This window comes from Antennarius striatus, chromosome 4 (genome assembly GCF_040054535.1).
Source record: "Antennarius striatus isolate MH-2024 chromosome 4, ASM4005453v1, whole genome shotgun sequence".
In the NCBI taxonomy this organism is placed as follows: Eukaryota; Metazoa; Chordata; class Actinopteri; order Lophiiformes; family Antennariidae; genus Antennarius; species Antennarius striatus.
In genome coordinates this window covers 25,703,536-25,726,958 of record NC_090779.1, presented here as the reverse complement: position 1 = coordinate 25,726,958, position 23,423 = coordinate 25,703,536, and the positions used below count along the sequence as shown (strand labels likewise).

The 23,423-nt window shown below is 39.4% G+C and overlaps 1 protein-coding gene across 1 annotated transcript in view; it reads right to left on the bottom strand.

The window, feature by feature from the left end:
• wnt2 (wingless-type MMTV integration site family member 2) overlaps positions 1 to 23,276 on the bottom strand; it is a 34,351-nt gene extending 11,075 nt beyond the window's left edge. The window contains exon 1 of the mRNA XM_068313254.1: positions 23,078 to 23,276. Coding sequence (XP_068169355.1) covers positions 23,078 to 23,270 — 193 coding nt within the window. The 5' untranslated portion in view covers positions 23,271 to 23,276. The remainder of the gene's footprint in view (positions 1 to 23,077) is intronic.
• Between the last annotated feature and the right edge of the window lie 147 nt (positions 23,277 to 23,423).

Below are 23,423 nucleotides of genomic sequence, written 5' to 3'. Positions count from 1 at the left end.
CTGAGGAAAAAATAATATTTTGACCAACCGGTCAGAAAAAAAAATTGACCCACCTGTCTCAAAAAAATTCTTGACTCGCCGGTCAACAAAATTAGTCTAAAAAATTTCATAAAGTTGTCCATTTTTTTCAACTCGATCATTCCGAAAAAACATTTTTTTTGACATTCGTAGATTATCAGATCTTTAAAAGTTTCTTACAACTTTTGCTGTTCATAACAGGTATTTAGTGTAGTGGATTGGGACAGGTTTAATACTCAGGAGGTTTGGGTTCAATCCCCAGCCTGGGTGGTTTTGCCTTGTCCCTATTTTTGTTCAGTTACTTCTTTTACTTTGCCTCATTCTGGGAACCAGAATTTTACCCCCTTCTTGTAATGTAATATAATTTGCCCGAGGGGATGAATAAAGTATATCTTCTTCTTCTTCTCCTTGGTGTTGTTAAAATTCTTCTTGTACCGTAATGATTAAAGATATCAATATTTTTCTTTTTCTTGTCACTCAGCCAGCATAGCTCACTGGAAACATGGTGGGCTGCCATACAACAGACCTTAGTTCAAATCACGTTGAAGACTTATAATTTTGCTCTGACAGAACCTCCCATTTCAATGTCACAGACTTTGTAACCTGTTGCTCTGAAAGACCCGCCAGTCTCAAAAAATTCTTGACCCGCCGGTCAACAAAATTTTTTTCTTGATCCGCCGGTCAACAAAAAAAATTTTTTTTTCTCCTGCCAGTCTAACAAAGAAAAAGTATCTTTAGGAGATTTGAACCCCTGGTCTGACGAAAAAACAATAGGTTGACCCACCGGTCAGAAAAAAAAAATTTGACCCGCCAGTCTCAAAATAAATTCTTGACCCGCCGGTCAACAAAAATTTTTCCTTGACCCGCCGGTCAACAAACAAAAATATTTTTTTTGTCCTGCCAGTCTAGGAAAGAAAAAGTATCTGTAGGAGTTTTGAACCCCTGGTCTGAAGAAAAAAAACACTTTTTGACCCGCCGGTCAACAAAATATTTTTGACCCCCCAGTCTCAAAAAATTCTTGACCCGCCGGTCAACAAAAAAAATTTTTTTTTTTGTCCTGCCGGTTTAATAAAGAAAAAGTATGTTTAGGAGATTTGGACCCGTGGTCTGATGAAAAAAAAACACTTTTTGACCCGCCGGTCAACAAAATATTTTTCACCAGCCACTCTCAAAAATTTCTTGACCCGCGGGTCAACAAAAAATTTTTCTTGACCCGCCGGTCAACAAAAAAACTTTTTTTTTTTTCCTGCCAGTCTAAGAAAGAAAAAGCATCTTTAGGAGTTTTGAACCCCTGGTCTGCCGAAAAAACTGTATTTTGATCCGGCGGTCAGAAAAAAAAATTGACCCACCAGTCTCAAAATAAATTCTTGACCCGCCGGTCAACAAAAATTTTTCCTTGACCCGCCGGTCAACAAAAAAAATATTTTTTTTGTCCTGCCGGTCTAAGAAAGAAAAGGTATCTGTAGGAGTTTTGATGCCCTGGTCTGACGTAAAAACAATAATTTGACCCTCCAGTCAGAAAAAAAAAAAGTGACCCACTAGTCTCTAAAAATTCTTGACCCGCCGGTCAACAAAAATTTTTCCTTGACCCGCCGGTCAAAAAAAAAATTTTTTTTTTGTCCTACCGGTTTAATAAAGAAAAAGTATGTTTAGGAGTTTTGGACGCCTGGTCTGATGAAAAAAAACACTTTTTGACCCGCCGGTCAACAAAATATTTTTCACCAGCCACTCTCAAAAATTTCTTGACCCGCCGGTCAACAAAAATTTTTTTTATTTTTTGTCCTGCCGGTTTAATAAAGAAAAAATATGTTTAGGAGTTTTGGACCCCTGGTCTGATGAAAAAAAAACACTTTTTGACCCGCCGGTCAACAAAATATTTTTGACCCCCCACTCTCTAAAAATTCTTGACCCGCCGGTCAACAAAAATTTTTCCTTGACCCGCCGGTCAACAAAAAAAATTATTTTTTTTGTCCTGCCGGTCTAAGAAAGAAAATCTATCTTTAAGAGTTTTGAGACCTGGTCTGAGGAAAAAATAATATTTTGACCAACCGGTCAGAAAAAAAAATTGACCCACCTGTCTCAAAAAAATTCTTGACTCGCCGGTCAACAAAATTAGTCTAAAAAATTTCATAAAGTTGTCCATTTTTTTCAACTCGATCATTCCGAAAAAACATTTTTTTTGACATTCGTAGATTATCAGATCTTTAAAAGTTTCTTACAACTTTTGCTGTTCATAACAGGTATTTAGTGTAGTGGATTGGGACAGGTTTAATACTCAGGAGGTTTGGGTTCAATCCCCAGCCTGGGTGGTTTTGCCTTGTCCCTATTTTTGTTCAGTTACTTCTTTTACTTTGCCTCATTCTGGGAACCAGAATTTTACCCCCTTCTTGTAATGTAATATAATTTGCCCGAGGGGATGAATAAAGTATATCTTCTTCTTCTTCTCCTTGGTGTTGTTAAAATTCTTCTTGTACCGTAATGATTAAAGATATCAATATTTTTCTTTTTCTTGTCACTCAGCCAGCATAGCTCACTGGAAACATGGTGGGCTGCCATACAACAGACCTTAGTTCAAATCACGTTGAAGACTTATAATTTTGCTCTGACAGAACCTCCCATTTCAATGTCACAGACTTTGTAACCTGTTGCTCTGAAAGACCCGCCAGTCTCAAAAAATTCTTGACCCGCCGGTCAACAAAAATTTTTTCTTGATCCGCCGGTCAACAAAAAAAATTTTTTTTTCTCCTGCCAGTCTAACAAAGAAAAAGTATCTTTAGGAGATTTGAACCCCTGGTCTGACGAAAAAACAATAGGTTGACCCACCGGTCAGAAAAAAAAAATTTGACCCGCCAGTCTCAAAATAAATTCTTGACCCGCCGGTCAACAAAAATTTTTCCTTGACCCGCCGGTCAACAAACAAAAATATTTTTTTTGTCCTGCCAGTCTAGGAAAGAAAAAGTATCTGTAGGAGTTTTGAACCCCTGGTCTGAAGAAAAAAAACACTTTTTGACCCGCCGGTCAACAAAATATTTTTGACCCCCCAGTCTCAAAAAATTCTTGACCCGCCGGTCAACAAAAAAAATTTTTTTTTTTGTCCTGCCGGTTTAATAAAGAAAAAGTATGTTTAGGAGATTTGGACCCGTGGTCTGATGAAAAAAAAACACTTTTTGACCCGCCGGTCAACAAAATATTTTTCACCAGCCACTCTCAAAAATTTCTTGACCCGCGGGTCAACAAAAAATTTTTCTTGACCCGCCGGTCAACAAAAAAACTTTTTTTTTTTTCCTGCCAGTCTAAGAAAGAAAAAGCATCTTTAGGAGTTTTGAACCCCTGGTCTGCCGAAAAAACTGTATTTTGATCCGGCGGTCAGAAAAAAAAATTGACCCACCAGTCTCAAAATAAATTCTTGACCCGCCGGTCAACAAAAATTTTTCCTTGACCCGCCGGTCAACAAAAAAAATATTTTTTTTGTCCTGCCGGTCTAAGAAAGAAAAGGTATCTGTAGGAGTTTTGATGCCCTGGTCTGACGTAAAAACAATAATTTGACCCTCCAGTCAGAAAAAAAAAAAGTGACCCACTAGTCTCTAAAAATTCTTGACCCGCCGGTCAACAAAAATTTTTCCTTGACCCGCCGGTCAACAAAAAATTTTTTTTTTTTGTCCTACCGGTTTAATAAAGAAAAAGTATGTTTAGGAGTTTTGGACCCCTGGTCTGATGAAAAAAAAACACTTTTTGACCCGCCGGTCAACAAAATATTTTTCACCTGCCACTCTCAAAAATTTCTTGACCCGCCGGTCAACAAAAAAAAATTTTTTTTTGTTCTGCCAGTCTACGAAGGAAAAAGCATCTTTAGGAGTTTTGAACCCCTGGTCTTCCAAAAAAACAGTATTTTGATCCGGCGGTCAGAAAAAAAAATTGACCCACCAGTCTCAAAATAAATTCTTGACCCGCCGGTCAACAAAAATTTTTCCTTGACCCGCCGGTCAACAAAAAAAAATTATTTTTTTGTCCTGCCGGTCTAAGAAAGAAAATCTATCTTTAAGAGTTTTGAGACCTGGTCTGACGAAAAAACAATATTTTGACCAACCGGTCAGAAAAAAAAATTGACCCACCTGTCTCAAAAAAATTCTTGACTCAACAAAATTAGTCTAAAAAATTTCATAAAGTTGTCCATTTTTTTCAACTCGATCATTCCGAAAAAACATTTTTTTTGACATTCGTAGATTATCAGATCTTTAAAAGCTTCTTACAACTTTTGCTGTTCATAACAGGTATTTAGTGTAGTGGATTGGGACAGGTTTAATACTCAGGAGGTTTGGGTTCAATCCCCAGCCTGGGTGGTTTTGCCTTGTCCCTATTTTTGTTCAGTTACTTCTTTTACTTTGCCTCATTCTGGGAACCAGAATTTTACCCCCTTCTTGTAATGTAATATAATTTGCCCGAGGGGATGAATAAAGTATATCTTCTTCTTCTTCTCCTTGGTGTTGTTAAAATTCTTCTTGTACCGTAATGATTAAAGATATCAATATTTTTCTTTTTCTTGTCACTCAGCCAGCATAGCTCACTGGAAACATGGTGGGCTGCCATACAACAGACCTTAGTTCAAATCACGTTGAAGACTTATAATTTTGCTCTGACAGAACCTCCCATTTCAATGTCACAGACTTTGTAACCTGTTGCTCTGAAAGACCCGCCAGTCTCAAAAAATTCTTGACCCGCCGGTCAACAAAATTTTTTTCTTGATCCGCCGGTCAACAAAAAAAAATTTTTTTTCTCCTGCCAGTCTAACAAAGAAAAAGTATCTTTAGGAGATTTGAACCCCTGGTCTGACGAAAAAACAATAGGTTGACCCACCGGTCAGAAAAAAAAATTTTGACCCGCCAGTCTCAAAATAAATTCTTGACCCGCCGGTCAACAAAAATTTTTCCTTGACCCGCCGGTCAACAAACAAAAATATTTTTTTTGTCCTGCCAGTCTAGGAAAGAAAAAGTATCTGTAGGAGTTTTGAACCCCTGGTCTGAAGAAAAAAAACACTTTTTGACCCGCCGGTCAACAAAATATTTTTGACCCCCCAGTCTCAAAAAATTCTTGACCCGCCGGTCAACAAAAAAAATTTTTTTTTTTGTCCTGCCGGTTTAATAAAGAAAAAGTATGTTTAGGAGATTTGGACCCGTGGTCTGATGAAAAAAAAACACTTTTTGACCCGCCGGTCAACAAAATATTTTTCACCAGCCACTCTCAAAAATTTCTTGACCCGCGGGTCAACAAAAAATTTTTCTTGACCCGCCGGTCAACAAAAAAACTTTTTTTTTTTCCCTGCCAGTCTAAGAAAGAAAATGCATCTTTAGGAGTTTTGAACCCCTGGTCTGCCGAAAAAACTGTATTTTGATCCGGCGGTCAGAAAAAAAAATTGACCCACCAGTCTCAAAATAAATTCTTGACCCGCCGGTCAACAAAAATTTTTCCTTGACCCGCCGGTCAACAAAAAAAATATTTTTTTTGTCCTGCCAGTCTAGGAAAGAAAAAGTATCTGTAGGAGTTTTGAACCCCTGGTCTGAAGAAAAAAAACACTTTTTGACCCGCCGGTCAACAAAATATTTTTGACCCCCCAGTCTCAAAAAATTCTTGACCCGCCGGTCAACAAAAAAAATTTTTTTTTTTGTCCTGCCGGTTTAATAAAGAAAAAGTATGTTTAGGAGATTTGGACCCGTGGTCTGATGAAAAAAAAACACTTTTTGACCCGCCGGTCAACAAAATATTTTTCACCAGCCACTCTCAAAAATTTCTTGACCCGCGGGTCAACAAAAAATTTTTCTTGACCCGCCGGTCAACAAAAAAACTTTTTTTTTTTCCCTGCCAGTCTAAGAAAGAAAATGCATCTTTAGGAGTTTTGAACCCCTGGTCTGCCGAAAAAACTGTATTTTGATCCGGCGGTCAGAAAAAAAAATTGACCCACCAGTCTCAAAATAAATTCTTGACCCGCCGGTCAACAAAAATTTTTCCTTGACCCGCCGGTCAACAAAAAAAATATTTTTTTTGTCCTGCCGGTCTAAGAAAGAAAACGTATCTGTAGGAGTTTTGATGCCCTGGTCTGACGTAAAAACAATAATTTGACCCTCCAGTCAGAAAAAAAAATTTTGACCCACTAGTCTCTAAAAATTCTTGACCCGCCGGTCAACAAAAAATTTTCCTTGACCCGCCGGTCAACAAAAAAAATTTTTTTTTGTCCTACCGGTTTAATAAAGAAAAAGTATGTTTAGGAGTTTTGGACGCCTGGTCTGATGAAAAAAAACACTTTTTGACCCGCCGGTCAACAAAATATTTTTCACCAGCCACTCTCAAAAATTTCTTGACCCGCCGGTCAACAAAAATTTTTTTATTTTTTGTCCTGCCGGTTTAATAAAGAAAAAATATGTTTAGGAGTTTTGGACCCCTGGTCTGATGAAAAAAAAACACTTTTTGACCCGCCGGTCAACAAAATATTTTTGACCCCCCACTCTCAAAAATTTCTTGACCCGCGGGTCAACAAAAAATTTTACTTGACCCGCCGGTCAACAAAAAAACATTTTTTTTGTCCTGCCAGTCTAAGAAGTACAAAGCATCTTTAGGAGTTTTGAACCCCTGGTCTGCCGAAAAAACAGTATTTTGATCCGGCGGTCAGAAAAAAAAATTGACCCACCAGTCTCAAAATAAATTCTTGACCCGCCGGTCAACAAAATTTTTTTCTTGATCCGCCGGTCAACAAACAAAAATTTTTTTTCTCCTGCCAGTCTAACAAAGAAAAAGTATCTTTAGGAGATTTGAACCCCTGGTCTGACGAAAAAACAATAGGTTGACCCACCGGTCAGAAAAAAAAAAATTGACCCGCCAGTCTCAAAATAAATTCTTGACCCGCCGGTCAACAAAAAATTTTCCTTGACCCGCCGGTCAACAAAAAATTTTTTTTTTTTTTTCCTGCCAGTCTAAGAAAGAAAACGTATCTGTAGGAGTTTTGATGCCCTGGTCTGACGTAAAAACAATACTTTGACCCTCCAGTCAGAAAAAAAAAATTTGACCCACTAGTCTCTAAAAATTCTTGACCCGCCGGTCATGAAGAATTTTTCCTTGACCCGCCGGTCAACAAAAAAAATATTTTTTTTGTCCTGCCGGTCTAAGAAAGAAAACGTATCTGTAGGAGTTTTGATGCCCTGGTCTGACGTAAAAACAATACTTTGACCCTCCAGTCAGAAAAAAAAAATTTGACCCACTAGTCTCTAAAAATTCTTGACCCGCCGGTCAACACAAATTTTTCCTTGACCCGCCGGTCAACAAAAAAAATATTTTTTTTGTCCTGCCGGTCTAAGAAAGAAAAAGTATCTGTAGGAGTTTTGAACCCCTGGTCTGAAGAAAAAAAACACTTTTTGACCCGCCGGTCAACAAAATATTTTTGACCCCCAGTCTCAAAAAATTCTTGACCCGCCGGTCAACAAAAAATTATTGTTTTTTGTCCTACCGGTTTAATAAAGAAAAAGTATGTTTAGGAGTTTTGGACCCCTGGTCTGATGAAAAAAAAACACTTTTTGACCCGCCGGTCAACAAAATATTTTTCACCTGCCACTCTCAAAAATTTCTTGACCCGCCGGTCAACAAAAAAAAATTTTTTTTTGTTCTGCCAGTCTACCAAGGAAAAAGCATCTTTAGGAGTTTTGAACCCCTGGTCTTCCAAAAAAACAGTATTTTGATCCGGCGGTCAGAAAAAAAAATTGACCCACCAGTCTCAAAATAAATTCTTGACCCGCCGGTCAACAAAAATTTTTCCTTGACCCGCCGGTCAACAAAAAAAAATTATTTTTTTTGTCCTGCCGGTCTAAGAAAGAAAATGTATCTTTAAGAGTTTTGAGACCTGGTCTGACGAAAAAACAATATTTTGACCAACCGGTCAGAAAAAAAAATTGACCCACCTGTCTCAAAAAAATTCTTGACTCGCCGGTCAACAAAATTAGTCTAAAAAATTTCATAAAGTTGTCCATTTTTTTCAACTCGATCATTCCGAAAAAACATTTTTTTTGACATTCGTAGATTATCAGATCTTTAAAAGCTTCTTACAACTTTTGCTGTTCATAACAGGTATTTAGTGTAGTGGATTGGGACAGGTTTAATACTCAGGAGGTTTGGGTTCAATCCCCAGCCTGGGTGGTTTTGCCTTGTCCCTATTTTTGTTCAGTTACTTCTTTTACTTTGCCTCATTCTGGGAACCAGAATTTTACCCCCTTCTTGTAATGTAATATAATTTGCCCGAGGGGATGAATAAAGTATATCTTCTTCTTCTTCTCCTTGGTGTTGTTAAAATTCTTCTTGTACCGTAATGATTAAAGATATCAATATTTTTCTTTTTCTTGTCACTCAGCCAGCATAGCTCACTGGAAACATGGTGGGCTGCCATACAACAGACCTTAGTTCAAATCACGTTGAAGACTTATAATTTTGCTCTGACAGAACCTCCCATTTCAATGTCACAGACTTTGTAACCTGTTGCTCTGAAAGACCCGCCAGTCTCAAAAAATTCTTGACCCGCCGGTCAACAAAATTTTTTTCTTGATCCGCCGGTCAACAAAAAAAATTTTTTTTTGTCCTGCCAGTCTAGGAAAGAAAAAGTATCTTTAGGAGATTTGAACCCCTGGTCTGACGAAAAAACAATAGGTTGACCCACCGGTCAGAAAAAAAAAATTTGACCCGCCAGTCTCAAAATAAATTCTTGACCCGCCGGTCAACAAAAATTTTTCCTTGACCCGCCGGTCAACAAACAAAAATATTTTTTTTGTCCTGCCAGTCTAGGAAAGAAAAAGTATCTGTAGGAGTTTTGAACCCCTGGTCTGAAGAAAAAAACACTTTTTGACCCGCCGGTCAACAAAATATTTTTGACCCCCCAGTCTCAAAAAATTCTTGACCCGCCGGTCAACAAAAAAAATTTTTTTTTTTGTCCTGCCGGTTTAATAAAGAAAAAGTATGTTTAGGAGATTTGGACCCGTGGTCTGATGAAAAAAAAACACTTTTTGACCCGCCGGTCAACAAAATATTTTTCACCAGCCACTCTCAAAAATTTCTTGACCCGCCGGTCAACAAAATTTTTTTTATTTTTTGTCCTGCCGGTTTAATAAAGAAAAAATATGTTTAGGAGTTTTGGACTCCTGGTCTGATGAAAAAAAAACACTTTTTGACCCGCCGGTCAACAAAATATTTTTGACCCCCCACTCTCAAAAATTTCTTGACCCGCGGGTCAACAAAAAATTTTACTTGACCCGCCGGTCAACAAAAAAACATTTTTTTTGTCCTGCCAGTCTTAGAAGTAAAAAGCATCTTTAGGAGTTTTGAACCCCTGGTCTGCCGAAAAAACAGTATTTTGATCCGGCGGTCAGAAAAAAAAATTGACCCACCAGTCTCAAAATAAATGCTTGACCCGCCGGTCAACAAAATTTTTTTCTTGATCCGCCGGTCAACAAACAAAAATTTTTTTTCTCCTGCCAGTCTAACAAAGAAAAAGTATCTTTAGGAGATTTGAACCCCTGGTCTGACGAAAAAACAATAGGTTGACCCACCGGTCAGAAAAAAAAACTTTGACCCGCCAGTCTCAAAATAAATTCTTGACCCGCCGGTCAACAAAAAATTTTCCTTGACCCGCCGGTCAACAAAAAATTTTTTTTTTTTTTTCCTGCCAGTCTAAGAAAGAAAACGTATCTGTAGGAGTTTTGATGCCCTGGTCTGACGTAAAAACAATACTTTGACCCTCCAGTCAGAAAAAAAAAATTTGACCCACTAGTCTCTAAAAATTCTTGACCCGCCGGTCATGAAGAATTTTTCCTTGACCCGCCGGTCAACAAAAAAAATATTTTTTTTGTCCTGCCGGTCTAAGAAAGAAAACGTATCTGTAGGAGTTTTGAACCCCTGGTCTGACGTAAAAACAATAATTTGACCCTCCAGTCAGAAAAAAAAAAATTGACCCACTAGTCTCTAAAAATTCTTGACCCGCCGGTCAACAAAAATTTTTTCTTGACCCGCCGGTCAACAAAAAAATATTTTTTTTGTCCTGCCGGTCTAATAAAGAAAACGTATCTGTAGGAGTTTTGAACCCCTGGTCTGACGAAAAAACAATAGGTTGACCCACCGGTCAGAAAAAAAAAATTTGACCCGCTAGTCTCAAAATAAATTCTTGACCCGCCGGTCATCAAAAAATTTTACTTGACCCGCCGGTCAACAAAAAAAATATTTTTTTTGTCCTGCCGGTCTAAGAAAGAAAAAGTATCTGTAGGAGTTTTGAACCCCTGGTCTGAAGAAAAAAAACACTTTTTGACCCGCCGGTCAACAAAATATTTTTGACCCCCCAGTCTCAAAAATTTCTTGACCCGCCGGTCAACCAAAAAAATTTTTGTTTTTTGTCCTGCCGGTTTAATAAAGAAAAAGTATGTTTAGGAGTTTTGGACCCCTGGTCTGATGAAAACAAAACACTTTTTGACCCGCCGGTCAACAAAATATTTTTCACCTGCCACTCAAAAATTTCTTGACCCGCCGGTCAACAAAAAATTTTTCTTGACCCGCCGGTCAACAAAAAAAAATTTTTTTTTGTCCTGCCAGTCTAAGAAGGAAAAAGCATCTTTAGGAGTTTTGAACCCCTGGTCTGCCGAAAAAACAGTATTTTGATCCGGCGGACAGAAAAAAAAATTGACCCACCAGTCTCAAAATAAATTCTTGACCCGCCGGTCAACAAAAATTTTTCCTTGACCCGCCGGTCAACAAAAAAAATATTTTTTTTGTCCTGCCGGTCTAAGAAAGAAAACTTATCTGTAGGAGTTTTGATGCCCTGGTCTGACGTAAAAACAATACTTTGACCCTCCAGTCAGAAAAAAAAAATTTGACCCACTAGTCTCTAAAAATTCTTCACCCGCCGGTCAACAAAAATTTTTCCTTGACCCGCCGGTCAACAAAAAATATTTTTTTTGTCCTGCCGGTCTAATAAAGAAAAAGTATCTGTAGGAGTTTTGAACCCCTGGTCTGAAGAAAAAAAACACTTTTTGACCCGCCGGTCAACAAAATATTTTTGACCCCCCAGTCTCAAAAATTTCTTGACCCGCCGGTCAACAAAAATTTTTTTTTTTGTCCTGCCGGTTTAATGAAGAAAAAGTATGTTTAGGAGTTTTGAACCCCTGGTCTGACGTAAAAACAATACTTTGACCCTCCAGTCAGAAAAAAAAAAATTGACCCACTAGTCTCTAAAAATTCTTGACCCGCCGGTCAACAAAAATTTTTCCTTGACCCGCCGGTCAACAAAAATTTTTCCTTGACCCGCCGGTCTAAGAAAGAAAATCTATCTTTAAGAGTTTTGAGACCTGGTCTGACGAAAAAACAATATTTTGACCAACCGGTCAGAAAAAAAAATTGACCCACCTGTCTCAAAAAAATTCTTGACTCGCCGGTCAACAAAATTAGTCCAAAAAATTTCATAAAGTTGGCCATTTTTTTCAACTCGATCATTCCGAAAAAACATTTTTTTAGACATTCGTAGATTATCAGATCTTTAAAAGTTTCTTACAACTTTTGCTGTTCATAACAGGTATTTAGTGTAGTGGATTGGGACAGGTTTAATACTCAGGAGGTTTGGGTTCAATCCCCAGCCTGGGTGGTTTTGCCTTGTCCCTATTTTTGTTCAGTTACTTCTTTTACTTTGCCTCATTCTGGGAACCAGAATTTTACCCCCTTCTTGTAATGTAATATAATTTGCCCGAGGGGATGAATAAAGTATATCTTCTTCTTCTTCTCCTTGGTGTTGTTAAAATTCTTCTTGTACCGTAATGATTAAAGATATCACTGTTTTTCTTTTTCTTGTCACTCAGCCAGCATAGCTCACTGGAAACATGGTGGGCTGCCATACAACAGACCTCGGTTCAAATCACGTTGAAGACTTATAATTTTGCTCTGACAGAACCTCCCATTGGAATGTCACAGACTTTGTAACCTGTTGCTCTGAAAGACCCGCCAGTCTCAAAAAATTCTTGACCTGCTGGTCAACAAAATTTTTTTCTTGACCCGCCGGTCAACAAAAAAATTTTTTTTTTCTCCTGCCAGTCTAACAAAGAAAAAGTATCTTTAGGAGATTTGAACCCCTGGTCTGAAGAAAAAAAACACTTTTTGACCCGCCGGTCAACAAAATATGTTTGACCCCCCAGTCTCAAAAAATTCTTGACCCGCCGGTCAACAAAAATTTTTCCTTGACCCGCCGGTCAACAAAAAAATATTTTTTTTGTCCTGCCGGTCTAAGAAAGAAAAAATATCTGTAGGAGTTTTGAACCCCTGGTCTGAAGAAAAAAAACACTTTTTGACCCGCCGGTCAACAAAATATTTTTGACCCCCCAGTCTCAAAAATTTCTTGACCCGCCGGTCAACCAAAAAAATTTTTGTTTTTTGTCCTGCCGGTTTAATAAAGAAAAAGTATGTTTAGAAGTTTTGGACCCCTGGTCTGATGAAAACAAAACACTTTTTGACCCGCCGGTCAACAAAATATTTTTCACCTGCCACTCAAAAATTTCTTGACCCGCCGGTCAACAAAAAATTTTTCTTGACCCGCCGGTCAACAAAAAAAAATTTTTTTTTGTCCTGCCAGTCTAAGAAGGAAAAAGCATCTTTAGGAGTTTTGAACCCCTGGTCTGCCGAAAAAACAGTATTTTGATCCGGCGGACAGAAAAAAAAATTGACCCACCAGTCTCAAAATAAATTCTTGACCCGCCGGTCAACAAAAATTTTTCCTTGACCCGCCGGTCAACAAAAAAAATATTTTTTTTGTCCTGCCAGTCTAAGAAAGAAAACGTATCTGTAGGAGTTTTGATGCGCTGGTCTGACGTAAAAACAATACTTTGACCCTCCAGTCAGAAAAAAAAAATTTGACCCACTAGTCTCTAAAAATTCTTCACCCGCCGGTCAACAAAAATTTTTCCTTGACCCGCCGGTCAACAAAAAATATTTTTTTTGTCCTGCCGGTCTAAGAAAGAAAACGTATCTGTAGGAGTTTTGAACCCCTGGTCTGACGAAAAAACAATAGGTTGACCCACCGGTCAGAAAAAAAAAATTTGACCCGCCAGTCTCAAAATAAATTCTTGACCCGCCGGTCATCAAAAAATTTTACTTGACCCGCCGGTCAACAAAAAAAATATTTTTTTTGTCCTGCCGGTCTAAGAAAGAAAAAGTATCTGTAGGAGTTTTGAACCCCTGGTCTGAAGAAAAAAAACACTTTTTGACCCGCCGGTCAACAAAATATTTTTGACCCCCCAGTCTCAAAAATTTCTTGACCCGCCGGTCAACCAAAAAAATTTTTGTTTTTTGTCCTGCCGGTTTAATAAAGAAAAAGTATGTTTAGGAGTTTTGGACCCCTGGTCTGATGAAAACAAAACACTTTTTGACCCGCCGGTCAACAAAATATTTTTCACCTGCCACTCAAAAATTTCTTGACCCGCCGGTCAACAAAAAATTTTTCTTGACCCGCCGGTCAACAAAAAAAAATTTTTTTTTGTCCTGCCAGTCTAAGAGGGAAAAAGCATCTTTAGGAGTTTTGAACCCCTGGTCTCCCGAAAAAACAGTATTTTGATCCGGCGGACAGAAAAAAAAATTGACCCACCAGTCTCAAAATAAATTCTTGACCCGCCGGTCAACAAAAATTTTTCCTTGACCCGCCGGTCAACAAAATTAGTCCAAAAAATTTCATAAAGTTGGCCATTTTTTTCAACTCGATCATTCCGAAAAAACATTTTTTTAGACATTCGTAGATTATCAGATCTTTAAAAGTTTCTTACAACTTTTGCTGTTCATAACAGGTATTTAGTGTAGTGGATTGGGACAGGTTTAATACTCAGGAGGTTTGGGTTCAATCCCCAGCCTGGGTGGTTTTGCCTTGTCCCTATTTTTGTTCAGTTACTTCTTTTACTTTGCCTCATTCTGGGAACCAGAATTTTACCCCCTTCTTGTAATGTAATATAATTTGCCCGAGGGGATGAATAAAGTATATCTTCTTCTTCTTCTCCTTGGTGTTGTTAAAATTCTTCTTGTACCGTAATGATTAAAGATATCACTGTTTTTCTTTTTCTTGTCACTCAGCCAGCATAGCTCACTGGAAACATGGTGGGCTGCCATACAACAGACCTCGGTTCAAATCACGTTGAAGACTTATAATTTTGCTCTGACAGAACCTCCCATTGGAATGTCACAGACTTTGTAACCTGTTGCTCTGAAAGACCCGCCAGTCTCAAAAAATTCTTGACCTGCTGGTCAACAAAATTTTTTTCTTGACCCGCCGGTCAACAAAAAAATTTTTTTTTTCTCCTGCCAGTCTAACAAAGAAAAAGTATCTTTAGGAGATTTGAACCCCTGGTCTGAAGAAAAAAAACACTTTTTGACCCGCCGGTCAACAAAATATGTTTGACCCCCCAGTCTCAAAAAATTCTTGACCCGCCGGTCAACAAAAATTTTTCCTTGACCCGCCGGTCAACAAAAAAATATTTTTTTTGTCCTGCCGGTCTAAGAAAGAAAAAGTATCTGTAGGAGTTTTGAACCCCTGGTCTGAAGAAAAAAAACACTTTTTGACCCGCCGGTTAACAAAATATTTTTGACCCCCCAGTCTCAAAAATTTCTTGACCCGCCGGTCAACCAAAAAAATTTTTGTTTTTTGTCCTGCCGGTTTAATGAAGAAAAAGTATGTTTAGAAGTTTTGGACCCCTGGTCTGATGAAAACAAAACACTTTTTGACCCGCCGGTCAACAAAATATTTTTCACCTGCCACTCAAAAATTTCTTGACCCGCCGGTCAACAAAAATTTTTTCTTGACCCGCCGGTCAACAAAAAAAAATTTTTTTTTGTCCTGCCAGTCTAAGAAGGAAAAAGCATCTTTAGGAGTTTTGAACCCCTGGTCTGCCGAAAAAACAGTATTTTGATCCGGCGGACAGAAAAAAAAATTGACCCACCAGTCTCAAAATAAATTCTTGACCCGCCGGTCAACAAAAATTTTTCCTTGACCCGCCGGTCAACAAAAAAAATATTTTTTTTGTCCTGCCAGTCTAAGAAAGAAAACGTATCTGTAGGAGTTTTGATGCGCTGGTCTGACGTAAAAACAATACTTTGACCCTCCAGTCAGAAAAAAAAAATTTGACCCACTAGTCTCTAAAAATTCTTCACCCGCCGGTCAACAAAAATTTTTCCTTGACCCGCCGGTCAACAAAAAATATTTTTTTTGTCCTGCCGGTCTAAGAAAGAAAACGTATCTGTAGGAGTTTTGAACCCCTGGTCTGACGAAAAAACAATAGGTTGACCCACCGGTCAGAAAAAAAAAATTTGACCCGCCAGTCTCAAAATAAATTCTTGACCCGCCGGTCATCAAAAAATTTTACTTGACCCGCCGGTCAACAAAAAAAATATTTTTTTTGTCCTGCCGGTCTAAGAAAGAAAAAGTATCTGTAGGAGTTTTGAACCCCTGGTCTGAAGAAAAAAAACACTTTTTGACCCGCCGGTCAACAAAATATTTTTGACCCCCCAGTCTCAAAAATTTCTTGACCCGCCGGTCAACCAAAAAAATTTTTGTTTTTTGTCCTGCCGGTTTAATAAAGAAAAAGTATGTTTAGGAGTTTTGGACCCCTGGTCTGATGAAAACAAAACACTTTTTGACCCGCCGGTCAACAAAATATTTTTCACCTGCCACTCAAAAATTTCTTGACCCGCCGGTCAACAAAAAATTTTTCTTGACCCGCCGGTCAACAAAAAAAAATTTTTTTTTGTCCTGCCAGTCTAAGAAGGAAAAAGCATCTTTAGGAGTTTTGAACCCCTGGTCTCCCGAAAAAACAGTATTTTGATCCGGCGGACAGAAAAAAAAATTGACCCACCAGTCTCAAAATAAATTCTTGACCCGCCGGTCAACAAAAATTTTTCCTTGACCCGCCGGTCAACAAAAAAAATATTTTTTTTGTCCTGCCGGTCTAAGAAAGAAAACTTATCTGTAGGAGTTTTGATGCCCTGGTCTGACGTAAAAATAATACTTTGACCCTCCAGTCAGAAAAAAAAAATTTGACCCACTAGTCTCTAAAAATTCTTCACCCGCCGGTCAACAAAAATTTTTCCTTGACCCGCCGGTCAACAAAAAATATTTTTTTTGTCCTGCCGGTCTAAGAAAGAAAACGTATCTGTAGGAGTTTTGAACCCCTGGTCTGACGAAAAAACAATAGGTTGACCCACCGGTCAGAAAAAAAAAATGTGACCCGCCAGTCTCAAAATAAATTCTTGACCCGCCGGTCAACAAAAAAATATTTTTTTTGTCCTGCCGGTCTAAGAAAGAAAAAGTATCTGTAGGAGTTTTGAACCCCTGGTCTGAAGAAAAAAAACACTTTTTGACCCCCCGGTCAGAAAAAAAAATTGACCCACCAGTCTCAAAATAAATTCTTGACCCGCCGGTCAACAAAAATTTTTCCTTGACCCGCCGGTCAACAAAAAAATATTTTTTTTGTCCTGCCGGTCTAAGAAAGAAAAAGTATCTTTAGAAGATTTGAACCCCTGGTCTGATGATAAACCAGTATTTTGATCCATCAGTATCAAAAAAATTCTTGACCCGCCGGTCAACAAAAAAATAATTTTTTTTGGTCCTACCGGTTTAATAAAGAAAAAGTATGTTTAGGAGTTTTGGACCCCTGGTCTGCAGAAAAAGAACACTTTTTGACCCGTCGTTCAACAAAATATTTTTGACCCGCCAGTCTCAAAATATTCTTGACCCGCCGGTCAACAAAAATTTGTCCTTGACCCACCGGTCAAGAAAAAAAATTATTTTTTTGTCCTGCCGGTCTAAGAAAGAAAAAGTACCTTTTTTAGTTTTTCTAACCCCTGGTCTGACGTAAAAACAATATTTTGACCCACCAGTCAGAAAAAAAAAATTTGACCCACCAGTCTCAAAATATTCTTGACCCGCCGGTCAAAAACAAAAAAATTTTTTTTTGTCCTGCCGGTCTAAGAAAGAAAAAGTATCTGTAGGAGTTCTGAATTCCTGGTCTGCCGAAAAAACAGTACTTTTGATCCGGCGGTCAGAAAATTTTTTTGTGACCCACCAGTCTCGAAATAAATTCTTGACCCGCCGGTCAAGAAACATTTTTCCTTGACCTGCCGGTCAATAAAAAAATTTTTTTGGTCCTGCTGGTTTAATAAAGAAAAAGTACCTTTAAGAAGAGTTTTGAACCTGTGGTCAAACGTAAAAATAATATTTTGACCCACCAGTCAGAAAAAAAATTTTCTCAAAAAAATTCTTGACCCGCCGGTCAACAAAAAAATTTTTTTTTGGTCCTGCCAGTCTAAGAAAGAAAAAGTATCTTTAGAAGATTTGAACCCCTGGTCTGACGATAAACCAGTATTTTGATCCATCAGTATCAAAAAAAATTCTTGACCCGCCGGTCAACAAAAAAAAAAATTTTTTTTGTCCTTCCGGTTTAATAAAGAAAAAGTATGTTTAGGAGTTTTGAACCCCTGGTCTGACATAAAAACAGTATTTTGACTTTCCAGTCAGAAAAAAAAAAATTTGACCCACTAGTCTCAAAAAATTCTTGACCCGCCGGTCAACAAAAATTTTTCCTTGACCCGCCGGTCAACAAAAATTTTTGTTTGACCCGCCGGTCAAGAAAAATTTTTTTTTTGTCCTGCCAGTCTAAGAAAGAAAAAGTACCTTTAGGAGTTTTGAAGCCCTGGTCTGAAGTAAAAACAATATTTTGACCCTCCAGTCAGAAAAATAAATTGACCCACTAGTCTCAAAAAATTCTTGACCCGCCGGTCAACAAAAAATTTTTTCTTTGTCCTGCCAGTCTAAGAAAGAAAAAGGAGTTTTGAACCCCTTGTCTGACGAAAAAACAATATTATGACCCGCCGGTTAGAAAAAAAAATTTGACCCGCCAGTAATGTAGTCGCAAGAGGACACAAGCCAGTGTCTTATTGTGCCGGTCCCAAGCCCGGATAAATACAGAGGGTTGCGTCAGGAAGGGCATCCGGCGTAAAACTTTTGCCAAATCAAAGATGCGAATCAAACCTATGACTTCCATACCGGATCGGTCGAGGCCCGGGTTAACAACGACCGCCATCGGCGCTGTTGACCTACAGGGCGCCGGTGGAAATTGGATTACTGTTGGTCGAAGAAGGAGAGGAGGAAAGTGCGTTCGCTCGAAGAAAGAGAAGAGGAACACCAAGAGTATAGGACTGAGAGTAGGGAGGTTGAATGTTGGAACTATGACAGGAAAAGGTAGAGAGTTGGTTGACATGATGCAGAGGAGGAAGGTAGACATACTGTGTGTCCAGGAGACCAGGTGGAAAGGTAGCAAGGCTAGAAGTTTAGGAGCAGGGTTCAAGTTGTTCTATCATGGTATAGATGGGAAGAGAAATGGAGTAGGAGTTATCTTGAAGGAGGAGTTTGTTAGGAATGTCCTGGAGGTAAAAAGAGTGTCGGATAGAGTGATGAGTCTGAAGCTAGAAATAGAAGGTGTGATGTTCAATGTTGTTAGTGGGTATGCTCCACAGGTAGGATGTGAGCTGGAGGAGAAGGAGAAATTCTGGTCGGACTTTGACGAAGTGATGCAGAGCTTGCCTAGAAGTGAGAGAGTTGTCATTGGAGCAGACTTCAATGGACATGTTGGTGCAGGAAACAGAGGTGATGAGGATGTGATGGGCAGGTTTGGTATCCAGGAGAGGAACGCAGAAGGACAGATGGTAGTTGACTTTGCAAAAAGGATGGAAATGGCTGTAGTGAATACTTTCTTCCAGAAGAGGCAGGAACATAGAGTGACCTATAAGAGTGGTGGTAGGAGCACACAGGTAGACTACATCTGGTGTAGACGGTGTAACCTGAAGGAGATCAGTGACTGTAAAGTAGTGGTAGGTGAGAGTGTAGCCAAACAGCATAGGATGGTGGTGTGTAGGATGACTCTGGTGGTGAGGAAGATCAAGAGGGCAAAGGCAGAGCAGAAGACAAAATGGTGGAAGCTGAAAAAGGAAGAGTGTTGCATGACTTTTAGGAGGGAGTTAAGACAGGCTCTGGGTGGTCAGGAGGTGCTTCCAGATGACTGGACAACTACAGCTAATGTGATCAGGGAGACAGGTAGGAGAGTACTTGGTGTGTCCTCTGGAAGGAAGGTAGATAAGGAGACTTGGTGGTGGAATGAGGAGGTACAGGAGTGTATACAGAGAAAGAGGTTAGCTAAGAAGAAGTGGGACACAGAGGACTGAGGAGAGTAGACAGGAGTACAGGGAGATGCAGCGTAAGGTGAAGGTAGAGGTAGCAAAGGCCAAACAAGAAGCTTATGATGACTTGTATGCTAGGTTGGACAGTAAGGAGGGAGAGACTGATCTATACAGGTTGGCAAGACAGAGAGACAGAGATGGGAAGGACATGCAGCAGGTTAGGGTGATTAAGGATAGGGATGGAAGTCTATTGACAGGTGCCAGTAGTGTGATGGGAAGATGGAAAGAGTACTTTGAAGAGTTGATGAACGTGGAAAATGAGAGAGAACAAAGACTAGAAGAGGTGACTGTTGTGGACCAGGATGTAGAAAAGATTAGTCAGGATGAAGTGAGGAGGGCATTGAAGAGGATGAAGAGTGGAAAGGCAGTCGGTCCTGATGATATACCTGTAGAGGTATGGAAGTGTCTAGGAGAGGTGGCAGTAGAGTTTCTGATTGGGTTGTTCAACAGGATCTTAGATAGTGAGAAGATGCCTGAGGAATGGAGGAGAAGTGTGCTGGTGCCCATTTTTAAGAACAAGGGAGATGTGCAGAGTTGTGGCAACTACAGAGGAATAAAGCTGATGAGCCATACAATGAAGTTATGGGAGAGAGTAGTGGAAGCTAGACTAAGGGCAGAAGTGAACATTTGTGAGCAGCAGTATGGTTTCATGCCAAAACAGAGTACTACAGATGCAGTATTTGCTTTGAGGATGTTGATAGAGAAGTACAGAGAAGGCCAGAGGGAGCTGCATTGTGTTTTTGTAGATCTGGAGAAAGCTGATGACAGGGTGCCCAGAGAGGAACTGTGGTATTGTATGAGGAAGTCTGGAGTGGCAGAGAAGTATGTTAGAGCGGTGCAGGACACGTATGAGGACTGTAAGACAGTGGTGAGGTGTGTGTAGGTGTGACAGAGGAGTTCAAGGTGGAGGTGGGACTGCATCAGGGATCAGCTCTGAGCCCCTTCTTGTTGCTATGGTGATGGACAGGCTGACAGACGAGGTTAGACAGGAATCTCCATGGACTATGATGTTTGCAGATGACATTGTGATCTGCAGTGAGAGCAGGGAACAGGTGGAGGAGAAGCTAGAGAAGTGGAGGTTTGTCCTGGAAAGGAGAGGAATGAAGGTTAGCCGCAGTAAGACAGAGTACATGTGTGTGAATGAGAGGGACCCAAGTGGAAGAGTGAGGCTACAGGGAGAAGAGATCAAGAAGGGGGAGGATTTGAAGTACTTAGGGTCAACAGTCCAGAGCAATGGAGAGTCTGGAAAAGAGGTGAAGAAGCGTGTCCAGGCAGGATGGAACGGGTGGAGGAAAGTGTCAGGTGTGATGTGTGATAGAAGAGTTTCAGCTAAAATGAAAGGAAAGGTGTACAAAACTGTGGTGAGACCAGAGATGTTGTTTGGTCTAGAGACAGTGTCCCTGAAGAAAAGACAGGAGACAGAGCTGGAGGTAGCAGAGATGAAGATGCTGAGGTTCTCTCTGGGAGTGACCAGGATGGATAGGATCAGGAATGAGTACATCAGAGGGACAGCACATGTTAGAGGTTCTGGAGATAAAGTCAGAGAGGCCAGACTGAGATGGTTTGGACATGTCCAGAGGAGAGATAGTGAATATATTGGTAGAAAGATGCTGAGTTCTGAACTGCCAGGCAGGAGGCCTAGAGGAAGACCAAAGAGGAGGTTTATGGATGTAATGAGGGAAGACATGAAGATAGTTGGTGTGAGTGAAGAGGATTCAAAGGACAGGGCTAGATGGAGGAAATTGATTCGCTGTGGCGACCCCTGAAGGGAAAAGCCGAAAGGAAAAGAAGAAGAAGTCTCAAAAAAATTCTTGACCCACCAGTCAACGAAAAAACTTTCTTGACTCGCTGGTCTAAGAAAGAAAAAGTATATCTAGGAGTTTTGAACCCCTGGTCTGACTAAAATACAATATGTTTGGCTGACCGGTCAACAAAAAAAAGATTTGTTTTGACCTGATGGTCTAGGAAAGAAAAAGTGTGCAGTCAGTATGAAAACAATTTGTCGACTGACCGTAAATTTTTTACGGTCGGTTGAAATAATTTTGTTTTTGGTTGGTTGAAACAAATTTTTTCAGTCGGTCAGTCAAAAAACAATTTTTAAACGTCAGTTGGAAAAAAATCGTTTCAGCTTGGTCGGTCTAAAAAAGTTTTTTTACGACATTTGGTTAGAAGAGTTTTATTTGGTGGGTTGAAAAAAAAATTTTTTTTCAGTCGTTCTAAAAACGTTTTTCGTCAATCGGTCGGTTGAACGAATTTATTTCTTGTGTCGGTCAAAAAAAATTTTTTTTATTTGGTTGTTTGGAAAAATTTTTTGAGGTTGGTCAATATCAAAAAAAATTTTTTGGTTGGTTGGTTAGAAGAATTATTTTTTAGTTGGTTGAAATAAAAAAAAATTTCAGTTAAAATAAATATTTTCGGTCGGTTGAAAAAGATTTTTTTTTCTGCTGGTCATAAAAAATAGTTTTTCCAGTTGATCATTCAAAGAAGAATTTCTTTTTTGGTTGGTTTAAATAAAAAAAAAATTTGGGTTGGTCAGTCAACAATATTTTTTTTGATTGGTCTGTTGGAAAAAAATGTTTCAATCGGTTGGTCAAAAAAAATTTTTTTTTCCAGTCGGTTGGTCGGAAGCATTTCTTTTGGTCGGTTGAAATACATTTTGTTTGGTCGTTTTAATTTAATTTTTTTGATCAGTCAGTCTAAACAAAAATTTTTTCCAGTTGTCAGTCGGAAGATTTTTTTTTTGGTCCTTTGAAATACATTTTGTGGTCGGTCAGTCAAAAAAATATTTATTTGATTGGTCGGTTGAAATTTTTTTTTTTATCTTGGTCAGTCAAAACAATTTTTTTACAGTCAGTCAGAATTTTTCTTGGTCAGTCTAAACAAAAAATTTTTTATGGTCTGTTGGTCGGAAGAAATTTATTTTGGTGGGTCGTAATAAAACATTGTTTTGGTCGGTTGGAATAAATATTTTCATTTGGTCGGTCAAAAAAATGTTTTCATCGGTCGGTTGGTTGGAAGAAATTTTTTTTGCTCAGTTGAAATGGTTGCTCCAAAAAAAAATTTTCCTTGACTGGTCAGTTGGAAATTTTATTTTAAGTTGATCATTCAAAAAAAATTTTTTCAGTCAGTCAGTTGGAAGAATTGTTTTTTTGGTTGGTTGAAATACAAAAATTTTTTGGTCGGTTGAAAATTTTTTTTCCAGTCAGTCAAAAACATTTTTGTTGGTCAGTCGGTCAAAGAAGATGTTTTGGGGGTTGGTCAAAATATTTTTTTCTTTGGTCAGTTGAAATATTTTTTTTATGTTGGATAGCCAAAAAAATTTTATTTGATTGGTCGATTGGAAATTTTTTTTGTTTGTTCAGTTAAACTGGTCAGTCAAAAAAAATTTTCAACCAGTCAGTCAGTCTAAAAACATCTTTTTTAGACAGCAAGTCAGTCAAAAAATTATTTTTATCACAAATTTTTTGTTGGTTGGTCTAAAAAAAACTGATCGGTTGGCTTAAAATCATTTTTTTCCCGACCAGTTAGTTTGGTTTGGTTCTGATGTGGTTCTGATGTGGTTCTGATGTGGTTCTGATGTGGTTCTGATGTGGTTCTGATGTGGTTCTGATGTGGTTCTGGTGTGACCCATCTATCTGGAATCCGAAGTCGAGGTCAATCGTTTTCCTTCCAGAACAAGAAGAGGAATAAACCCTATTCCGTCAGGGGTCATGAACCTGACGTCTGACGTCATGGGTTCTATCAGAGTAGGTTGTATCTGGTGACGTGGTATCGGGTCGGGTCCACTCACTGCGCAGCAGGAGCCGCCCGAACGGGTTCTGGTCCCGGGCCGCGGTGGTGCAGTTCCAGCGGTGGTGCCGGAACTGGTGCTGGCACTCTGAGATCCAGTCCCGGATCCCGGTTCCGAGGGCCCGCATGGCGTCCGGGTGCCGCCGGCACAGCTGGCGCTGCCGGGTGACCAGACCCGGGACGTTGTCACACATCACGGGGGGGCCCGCGGACCTGCGCGGGAAGAGGAGGCGCGTCAGGGAGGAGGCAGGTGTCGGTCCGGAGAGACCCCGGTGAGGGTTCAACCACAGCGCCGGGACGCGACCGGTAACAGTTTGGAACGCAGCCCGTCCAGAAATTGACGGAAG